At 43.1% G+C, this 11,302-nt stretch overlaps 1 protein-coding gene across 1 annotated transcript; it reads left to right on the top strand.

The window, feature by feature from the left end:
* Positions 1-1,382: 1,382 nt before the first annotated feature.
* On the top strand, positions 1,383-10,877 carry SPATA4 (spermatogenesis associated 4). The gene is made up of 6 exons (XM_065405827.1): positions 1,383-1,483; positions 1,556-1,685; positions 2,543-2,661; positions 4,331-4,548; positions 8,545-8,658; positions 10,780-10,877. Exons 1-6 carry the CDS (start codon positions 1,383-1,385, stop codon positions 10,875-10,877), a joined length of 780 nt encoding a protein of 259 aa, XP_065261899.1.
* The last annotated feature ends 425 nt before the right edge of the window (positions 10,878-11,302 follow it).

Below are 11,302 nucleotides of genomic sequence, written 5' to 3'. Positions count from 1 at the left end.
GCTGGGGAGGGGGGGGTGTCACCCTACCCTACTCTACCCTACCCTACCCTTATGTAGAATTTCCCATTTTCAAAGTCCTGTGCAATTTGCAAACATTAAGCCAGATAATGGAATTACTGATCAATACTGCTGTTATAGCCAGTGAAATCTCTAGAAGTAAAAACCGGACAGTGGTCAAGTGTGTGTGTGTGGGGGGAATAAATGTAATCATAGAATCATGGGGTTAGGAGAAACCGCAAGGGTCATCTAGTCTAACCCCATGCCAAAATGCAGGATTTGTTGTGTCTGAACTATCCAAGACATTTTGGACAGAACATAACACCACAGTTGTACAATCAATACACTTTTAAGCCCATTGGCTTTAGTGGGATTTTTGCTTGTAGAACAATTCAGGGTATGGCCTAATTACAAAAAAATCTTGGAATAAGATAGTAAAATCTATGAAATAAGAAAAGATATAGTGTAGTAAGATGGCAGGATGTATGTGACTAAGGTGGACAAACACATGGTGAGTGGATGCTTAAAAGTGACTAAGTATCCTTTTAAAAGTCAACATGATGCACATCTTGAGAAGAGCCAAAAGGCTAATACTCAAATAAATTGAGTGGGTTAGAGAAAAGAGGTGGATGCCGATATAATTTCACTAATGGGTGTAAAATCATTAGCTCTTAACCTAGATAGCATTAAAAAAAATCAGCTTTTAATGTTTTTGGATATATAGCAAAATAAGGGAGAACACTGCAAAGAGATAGAATATATAGAATCAGATCTCTAGACAGCCCGCATGTGCTTTTGTACCACATCTCAGATGAATTAATTCTGCTGTTTCTAGACGTGCAAACACAGTAGCAACTGATCAAGAATAAAACACCCAGAGGAGCTAGTAACTGATGTGTGTGACGCTGGTCTGTACGGGGGGCTACTGTTGGTGTGTACGGGGAGCTCACAGCTAACACCTGGGGCACGGGCACATGACGGTGCGCAGGCGCCTACCGGGGAGCTGTGTGGTAGGATGGCGCCCCCTGGCAGGGGAGTCGCTGCCCAGCTCAGCCAGTAGAGCGCTGGCCGCAGACTCAGAGTAACGTGGGGGCAGCTCAGAGTTTCGCGCAGGCGCTATTGCCGGCTGCCCACAGGCACTCAGCTACTACCACTGCGCGTGCGCACTCAGGCAATACCGCTCACGGGTTGCCTGCCACGCGTGCGCACTCTAGCCATTCTGGGGGAATCCGTGGGCAGGAGGCGAAATCGAATGAGTCCCCGCCTACTTCCATGGTTTGTGGCGGTTGCTTGGTAACTAGTCCCAGCGGCTGGAGGACACGGAGAAAGGGGACCCTATTCCGGCGGGCGTAGCTCGCGGGCAGTCCCAGCCTCTCCGCGCCTCCATGTCGTACTCGCACCCTCCCAGGCGCACGGGGCTGCCGCGCGCCGTGCTGAGGTGGCTGCAGAGCCTGGACCTGAGCTTCTTCCCCAGGAACTTCCGACGGTGAGACGGGACGGGGCGGCTCCGAGCGCGCGCCACCGGCTGCGCCTTACCGTTATTGTCGTTGTTCTCTAGGGACTTCTCCAACGGCTACCTCATCGCCGAGATCTTCTCCTGGTACTACCCCGGGGACATCCACAGCCACAGCTACGAGAACGGCGCCTCGCTGGCCACCAAGCTCAGCAACTGGTCCCAGCTCGGCCAGGTGAGGGAGCCGCCCCGCCGGGGGGCACGAGCCCGGGCAGCGGCTCTGGGCGGGGACGGGGCAGCTTGTAACGTGCACGCAGCGCTCGAGCCTTTCTTCCGTGTGAAACCTGCATCGCCATGGCCCGGGACACGTCGGGCTCGGAAAGTTGGTGCAGCGGGGGCGGCCCCGTGGCGCGCCCCCCGCTGTATTGATTGGCCGCGGACAGTCCTGCGGGCCGCCCCAAGCTCCGCCGGGATGGCGATGGAGGAACTAACGATCCGTCACTCTACTGGACAACCCCAGTGACTTATTCCAGGCACCCGGCCGTGGGAATATTGAGGCACCCCAGGTTAAATCTTGGCCTTACGGTTTTTGTATTGTTAACAAATGCACCTCTTAAGTTGGGCAGTGAAGGGGGTTCCAGTCAGGGGCGGCTCCAGGCACCAGCCCAGCTGTGAGGGCGGCAGTCAGGCGACTTTTGGCGGCATGCCTGCGAGAGGTCCGCTGGTCCCGCGGTTTCAGCGGCGGGTATGCCGAAGCTGCGGGACCGGCAGATCACCCGCCGAAGGCCACCTGACTGCCGTGCTTGGGACGGCAAAAAAAATAGAGCCGCCCCTGGTTCCAGTTGTTTTGGGAAGAAAAAGTTTGAATTTTTGCTCAGTTTATATTTCAGTTCTCACCCATAATATTGCATACTTTCTTGAATTGCTTGTCATTTTGGTTACGGGGTGAGGGTTTGAGTGGGACTGGATTGGAAAAGGCTGAGAGAAAACAAAGTGAGCGATCACACATCAAGTAAAAAGCATGGAAGGATGGACCTGTGCCTCTCAACTAATAGGAACTGAAATGCTCTCTGTTTTTATTTTTTGCTATAGTTTTTTTCCAAAAGAAACTTGAAGCCTGTCCAAGAACTAATAGATGGGACAATTCACTGTAAACCGGGAGCAGCAGAAATGTTGGTACAAGACATCTACTCAATGCTGACAAATGGACGGTGAGTGCTGTTTACAGAAGTGTATTATGTATCAGGTTTAGATGATTCACTTTAGTAGCATATTAATGAGTAGTATATAAATATTACTCAAAACCTTCAGATTTCTGAAGCCCCGGTGTGAAGTCAATCGGAGTTTTGCCATTGACTTCAGTAGGGCCTGGATCTGATGCCTGCTTCACGAGTGAAATAACATTTAAATCCCTAGTGAACCTTTGCCCACATCACAAAAAACACCACAGTCCTTCTGCTCTGGTTCATTAATTGAAAAAGCAAAGTTGTTTCATTGACAATGAGGTATTTAGTGTTGTGTGTGAAAGCTTGCAGAGCACATAGTATTACCTAGGATCTCTTTAAAGTGGTTATCAGCATGCTTCTTAGCAGCCCTGAAATTCACTAAATAAAATAAAACTAGTATAAAGAGCAAACCCATTATTAAAACAGATGGGGTTTATAAGCATAAAACCAGAGATCCATATGCTCTCCTCCAATTCTCTGAGTGTAAAGGAGCTTATGCCCACAGAGCTAAAGTGGGGGATGTGCAAGAGGGAGTGCCGCTTCTTCAGAACATGCTTAACTTTCCCCAACCCAGCAGAACCCCAGCTCTGTGGATGGAGTTGACCATGGTCTAGTTCTACTAGATTCTTAACCCCTCAGCACACTGTGGAACCTTGTGTATGTTATTGTAGACAAAGAGTGCAGCAACTTATACTACTGACTCCTCTGCAGTAATGAGCTCCGCTGATGAGGGCTACAGGGACAGTCATGGTCAGGGAAGCCACTGTCAGTGTGGTTTCTGTGGCCAGGCAGCAAAATGGTGTTAAGGGACATTTTTATGGATGCCCCTTCCCTCCAGTGGATTTCAGAGATTTATGGTTTAAGTGTTACCATCCACCAAGAGAATTACCAGACAACTCAATGAGTTTAAATAAACCTATAAAGCTTGATTATTAGAGACAAATTCTGCTCTTCACTTTGCGCCCAATGAATCGCCCTGGTGGCATATAGAAGGCATAAGTGAGCTGCAAGAGAATTTCCCCAGCACAGGAGCAGCATAGGGCTGACATAAGTAGCCTTACATTAGCCTCCTTTGTAGTCCCCACCATAGGGGGTAAGCCTGAAGCGCTGACTGCTGTGCAGTCTTTAGGCATATGTGGAGAGTCCTATGCATGTGAACAACTTTAGTCACGATTACTTGAATGAAGTAACTTGCATCAGCAAGTGTCTGCATGTTCGGCTCCCAGGATAGACAGCTGTAGAAAGCTCTTGCTGCTCTCTGTGTCTCTGGCTTCAGCTGTGACTTGAACGTGTTACACAATCATGAACTGGAATGTGATGGCCCACAGAAGACTCTCTCTTAAGAATGGTCCATACTTTGAAAAAAGTTTGAGAATTTTGGTCTAGTGGACTGAGCACCAGGAGTTCCTGTATTCTCTTCCAGGCCTGGACACTGACTCTGTCTCTGTGGGTTTGGGCAAATCACTTATCTCTGTGTTAAGGTTTCCCCATTTATAAAATGGAGATAATACCTTCCACACAATGGAATTGTGAGAATTCATTAGTAATATGTAACCAGGGTCTTGAAAGGTGCTAAACATCATAATGTGTTCAGTATTTATTAGTAGTAACGTAACTGACTCATTAACATTTGCTTTTTTTTTCCTCCCCCCAGAATTAAAAATATTCAGGATGAGGTTGACTTTACAGACCACTATTATCAGGAGCAGTTACCGATGGTCGCCAGGTCAACAGCTTCAAAGGCTATCAAGAATAACATTAAGCTAACAGAAATAATGATAGAGCCCAACATTAACAAAAATAGACAAAAGGTTAATGCCATCATCAATATGCATATGCAACAGAGACTGGTAGAGAGGGAAGAGAACCCAAGTGAGTGGTTTTTCAAAGCAAGTATAAAGAACTGATGTACGTGGTGCAACTGATTGTTTCCCATGTTCACTGTCCTAGTTTGTTAGTCTGATGATTGAAAATGGAAAACAGGCAAATATTTGAACTATCTTTAGGCCAAGTCATGCTTGCTTTAACTACGACTTGTCACCCCTGTGACGGGTTGGATCACAGAAACCCCCTTGGGGCTGCCAACTGATGTGCCAAGACTACTTTTGCCCCTGCTTTCCCTGCCAGCTTGGGACTCCAGCACCCTGTCTTGTTGAGCTAGACATGCCAGTCTGCTCCAACACAGACCCAGGGTCTGAACCACATGCCCCAAAGCTGCAGACTTAACTGAAAGCAGCTTACAGACGTGTTCCGGTCTGTAACACTCAGATGCCCAACTCCCAATGGGGTCCAAATCCCAAATAAATCCGTTTTATAAAGCTTATACAGGGTAAACTCATAAATTGTTCGCCCTCTATAACACTGATAGAGAGATATGCACAGTTGTTTGCCCCCCCCCACACTCTGGGTTAATTAATAAGTAAAAAGTGATTTTATTAAATACAGAAAGTAGGATTTAAGTGGTTCCAAGTAATAGCAGACAGAACAAAGTGAATTACCAAGTAAAATAAAATAGAACACGCAAGTCTATGTCTAAGAAAACTGAATACAGATAATACCTCACCAGTTCCAGTAAGCTTCCTTTTACAGATTAGTCTCCTTCTAGTCTGGGTCCAGCAATCACTCACACCCCCTGTAGTTACTGTCCTTTGTTCCAGTCTCTTTCAGGTATCCTTGGGGGTGGAGAGGCTATCTCTTTAGCCAGCTGAAGACCAAATGGAGGGGTCTCCCAGGAGTTTAAGTAGACTTTCTCTTGTGGGTGGAGACCCCCTCCTCTCCCCTATGCAAAGTCCAGCTCCAAGATGGAGTTTTGGAGTCACATGGGCAAGTCACATGTCCATGCAAGACTCAGTCTGACTCAGTCATTGCTTACCTGCTCCCTTGAACGTCCTCATGGAGACTTCTTATGCAGATTGGAGCCTCCCAGGATCCGCTGTCCCTTAAGTGCTTCTTGGTTGGGCACTTAATTTGCACATTCCTTTCTCAAGAAGCTGACCAAATGCTTTACAAAGGCTACTTAAAAATCAAGCCGGTGCCCAGCCAATATTCATAACTTTTAATACAAAAATTATACATGCATACAATTAATAGATTCAGTAGATCATAACCTTTACAGAGATATGTTACATGGCATATGTAGCATAAAACATATTCTAGTTATATCATATATACATTCATAAGCATATTCCCATGAAGCCTTATGGGGCACACTGTCACAACCCCACTGAAGTTAGTGGAACTATTGGTGTAAGTAACATGAAGAGGATTAGATCATGATTTTGTGCTTAGGAAATTATAAAGAAAACATCATACCACTTTGTGATTGCATCATTTTGAGGAAACATTTTCAGCCAGTTGCATTCAAAGTGAACAGTGATACTTAGATGATATATTAATATTAGTGATATTATAATGATGGAATATAGCTGAAGTAACCGATAAAGTTTCCACCATTGCCATATTACTTACAAGTGATTCATCCACATTTTGCCATTCCTTTGCATTAAAAGCTGCTGGTGCCATGATCAGTTCTTTAGCTGGCTTAACTCTAAATAGTTGAAGTGTTTCTGCAGCAGAGAGATTTTCCTTGGTACACCACTGATTTCCTGCTAGTAAAAACATACAAACAGGGATGTATTGAACCTAAGTTTTCACTTATCAGGTAAGTTTAACTTAATTGGACAGTGAGCCTGGGGAATGTGGTGAGTTGGCCCATATTTCAAATGTTCTCAGAAAGCCTTTAAGAGTGGAAAGCGAAATACATACACCTCTACCTCGATATAACGCTGTCCTCGGGAGCCAAAAAATCTTACCGCATTATAGGTGAAACTGCATTATATCGAACTTGCTTTGATCCACCGGAGTGCGCAGCCCCGCCCCCCCGGAGCGCTGCTTTACCGCGTTATATCTGAATTCGTGTTATATCAGGTCGCGTTATATCGGGGTAGAGGTGTACTTTTAAATCAACTAGTTTTAGTTTGAGCTTGCTTAACTATTTTGTTTAATTCTTTTTCACATTTTATGATCTTGGGTGAATTTGCTAAAAAGCAGCTGGTCTTTATGAGGCCCTGATCCTGCAAACACTAACACATGTGCTTAACTTTACTACCATAGATTCATAGAGTTTAAGACCAAAAGAAACCATAAGACATTTAGTCTGACCGCCTGTATATCATGGGCTGTTAAATTTCACCCAGTTACCTCTGTATGAAGCGCCATGGCCCATAACTTCTTTGACTAAAGCATATCTTCCAGAAAGGTATCCAGTCGTGATTTGAAGACATCAAGAGATGGAGAATGTACCACTTCTGTTCGTAGTTTGTTCCAATGGTTAACCATCCTTACTGTTATAAATATGCAAAATATTTTTTCATTTGAACTTGCTTGGTTTCAGCTTCCTGGTTCTTATGCCATTTTCCACTACATTAATATCCCTTTAGTACCTGGTATTTTCATCTCGTAAAGGTGCTTATACACTGTAACAAGTCATCTCTCAAATCTTCTTTTTGATAAGATAAACTGATTGAGCTCTTTATATCACACTGTAAGGCAGTTTTTCCATCCCTCAAGTGATTTTTTGTGTGTCTTTTTTCTGCACCCTTTTCAGTTTTTCAACATCTTTTTTAAAATGTGGACAACTGAACTGGTTGCAATATGCCAGAATCAGTCTAACCAAAGCCATATACAGAGGTAACATCACCTCCTTATTCCTACTCCCCACTTTATACATCTGAGGAACACAGTACTTCCTTTTGCCACAGCATCCCACTGGGGTAGGGTGACCATATTTCCCAAAGGGAAAAGGCACCATGTGGGGCTAGCCTGAGTCCTCCTTCCCCCCCCCCCATGTAAGTGTTTACAGGTTCAGTGCCTTAAGCTCTAAATTAGCTGCTCTAAGCAACATTTTCTAGGAGTATACCACTAAAGTTTGAAAGTATTACAGGACACAGATTGATAGGCACAAATGGGAGCATCAGTCCGGATTGTCAGTAGAAAAGACACATGGTCAAAATTTGTCTAAACTTAAACTCGTGGGTCAAAAGGCTCAGATTTCTATGATGACAGTGGACATTCTGTGTGTCAAGTAATAAATGAGAACAAAAGAATAATACTTATTGCTTTTGTTCTTCAGAGTGCTTTATTTAGTTGGCCAAACTCAGCACTAATACACCTGACTATTCAGAGATGCACATTGTAATCTGTTGTAAAACAGGTCTTATCCTTAAATAAGCATTAGAAGCTATCTCGGATTAAGGGCTGGTCTACACTGAGATTTTACATCAACAGAGCTATGTTACTTAGGGGTGTGAAAAATGTACACCCCTCAGAGACATAGCTATGCCAAGCAAAACCTGGGTGTAGACAGCACTGGATCAAAGGAAGAATTTTTCCATTGACCTAGCAGCTGCCTCTCGGGAAGATGAATTACCCGTGCCAATGGAAGAACCATTCCCATCAGCGTAGGTAATGTCTACAGTGGAGCAGATGCAGTTGTGCCACTGTAGCAGTTTAAGTGTAGACATATCCTTAGTCTTCCCACAATGTGATTGCTAAAGCATGTCATAGCCTCTTAAAAAAAAACCCAAAACCCACCACCACATACACACCAAGGTGCACTGCCACCTTATAAACTTATTTTGTGTGTCACCTTGTGGATAGCTTTTGCAGAATAAAATGATGCTATTTTTTGCCAGAGCACTTTTTTCTTTTGCTAGAGTTTGTGATGATTTTGGTTTCTCTATTTAGTTTTTATAGGTGGGAGTGTCTTTTAAATAAGAAAAGAAATCACTTTGAATAATTGGCCAATTAATTGTATGAAGGCTATGACTATGTGGACTATAATGAATGAATTGTAATTGTGTTTTGAAGAGCGGTTTAACATTAAACCAAGCTTGGCAGAATGTGCAGTTCGTCATCCGGCTGCTGTAGATCCCTCTGGGAGTGCGATTAACATCCAGAGAGAGAAACTTTCTTTTATATCAAGTAAGCTTTCATTTCAATCTCTTCCATTGGACTGATTTTTTTTGTTTTACTTTGATTACTTGGATAAGTGGTCTTTTTACTAAAACAAAGTCTATAGCTGGCTTTCAAAGTAAACTGTTGGACCTTATTAGAAAATAACTACAGTGCTTCCAAAAAGTTCTTCTGAGCCTCGGTGGCAGCTACTTATATTTCAGGAGTCAAAATTGCTTCTCTTCCACACCATAGTGTTTTGGCTTATGATTCAGAACTTCCACTATACTTAGTAGCACAGTCTGAAGGCAGTTCCTTCTCTAGTGTAATGGTAACAGATGTTCTTTACTTGCTCCCCAATGGAGAAATCCTGCGGTGCTTATTCACCCATTGACTTAGTTGGGAGTTCTATTTATCTTGCCTGATTCCATAGATAGCCTTTTTATTGATATCTTGAAGGCAGACAGTGAACCTTTGAGAATATTAGTCGAAGCTTTTCCTCACAAAGAAAAAAGTAGGGGGTTTGTAAAATCCCTAAGAAATTTTAACTAGTTAGATGGAAAAGGTTCCAAGACAGCTTGTATGGCCGAAGGCCACGGTGAACCAGTGTTTAAACTGGTCAGAACTGTGCAAGGGTGGATACTAGTCAGAAGGATGGTCCAGCAGTTAGAACTCCATTCTAGTACTTAGGAGACAACAGTTCAATTCCCCAACGGTTCAGTTCCCACAGACTTCACTCTATGCCTGTGGTCACTGTTTTTGAAAAGAAAAAAATGGGGGTAGTAATGTTATGGTTACAGGACTAGCACCACTTTCTTCCCTTCCATTGTCTGAATGCACCCCTTCAGGGCCTTGTGAGATGAAACTTTGCAGTTCTCCCACTCCCAGATCAGATCCTGGGCTACAGTACCCTGTATCAACCGTGTTTACCCCAGCAGGCCCCTTAAGTGTTGGTAGCCTACTCTTGAATTGACCCTTTGAATTCATATAGTAAACCTCTATCAGACACACATGTAAAGTATACAGTATTGATTAATTATTACAGATCACCCTTGCTTCTGTCACCTAGTACTTTCTGCCTCACAGGGATGTCATGAGGATAAATATATTAGAGTGATGCACTTGGATACTATGATAATCGTATTAGATAGTCTAAATGACTTCGGTATCACAGTTCAGCTGTTCTTTGCAATCGCCAATGGAAGTGGATTGGCAGAGTCTCCTAGTGAGTGATTTCATGTGGAATCTTGATCATGGTATTATAGAAGAGTCCAATAACAAATCTACTATGATAGTTTGAGGTATAGTGTGGCCCGGTCTGCACAGTTTTTGTAGAGATTTAACTGTTTTGGTTAGAGGTGTGCTTTTTTTTCTATCAGGATAGTTAAATTTGTCCAACTCCTAGGGTGGCTGCAGTTCTATCAGTCTAAAGGTGCTTATATCAATGGAAATACAGACGCTCCCCGGGTTACACAAGACCTGACTTATGCAAATTTGACCTTATGCAAAAAGTTCCATAAGGCATAAATAAAATTTTCGAGTTGCGGAAAATATTGTGTAGCGTACGGGAATGCAAAGTACTGTAGTGCGGTGTGCGGAGGAATACAGCAGTAGCATCTTCTACAAGGGAAGGCTTTGCACTCTCGCAGCCTCTCAGTCTCTTGTTATTTCAGTGAAACTGTATTTCTGTTACTTCACCCTATTTCATTGAAATCATGCCTGTCTCCTCCTCTCCTTCCTCATCTACAAATTAAGCCCATTGTCATCCACCACCAAAATGCAGCCTTCAGTGTGCCAGAATAACAATAGGATTAAGGTAGATGCAATATTTTTGTTGTAATAGTTTGTTTTTTATGCTTGCACAATATATGTTTCCGACTTACGTAAAATTCAGGTTACGCAAGGCTTTCCGGAACGGAACGATTGCGTAAATCGGGGAGCGTCTGTAAGCTAACTGGTATAAGCAACTTTATACCAGTTTAACTGCATCTTGTTGGTTATAGCAGTAGAGCTAAAAGGGTACACACTGTGTTGGCAGTTTGAGATAAATTTCATTGTATTCAAAAGGACATGTTTTTATAGTTAAATTGTTTGATAATAAATCAGCAGCAAAAGTACATGGTTGTGTTATTCAATTGCTTCTTTTATTAGACCTAGGGCTCCCAGAAATCAGAGGCAAAACTGGTGTTCACTTCAAAGAAATCCAGGTGAAACAAGCTGACAGAGGCTCTTTTACTGTGGATGTATAAGTGCGGCAACTCCAAGCACCTGGCCAAAAGGATTCTAACTGAACACTGGAAAAAAAAGTATTGGAGAGACCTCAACTTTGAAAATGTACAAGATCAACTTTATCTCTATAATTCTTTGACCATATCCATTGGGAGAGAATTGCCTGATTGGTTTCAGTGTCTGTTAAATCAGAGCATTATTTTCTTCTAGTAAATGCCAAAACAAAATACATATTTGAAATCTGATGTTTGTGGAAGTGTGACAAGCTAAATCATCACTAAACAAAGCAGTATCTAAAATATACATCACTGTAGTTTCCCTATTTTTAGACAGCTTCCTTCAGTGACTTGGTACCATAGTTGCTTTTACAGCTCAGCCTCCTCCTAGACTTGATTACTTGCTAGATTGAGTTGTTTTTAATATTTCAAGTTCTTTGTTAGTGAAA

Source organism: Emys orbicularis, chromosome 5 (genome assembly GCF_028017835.1).
Source record: "Emys orbicularis isolate rEmyOrb1 chromosome 5, rEmyOrb1.hap1, whole genome shotgun sequence".
NCBI lineage: Eukaryota > Metazoa > Chordata > Testudines > Emydidae > Emys > Emys orbicularis.
The sequence above is the reverse complement of the archived record's forward strand: the minus strand, read 5'-3'. Positions and strand labels throughout refer to the sequence as shown.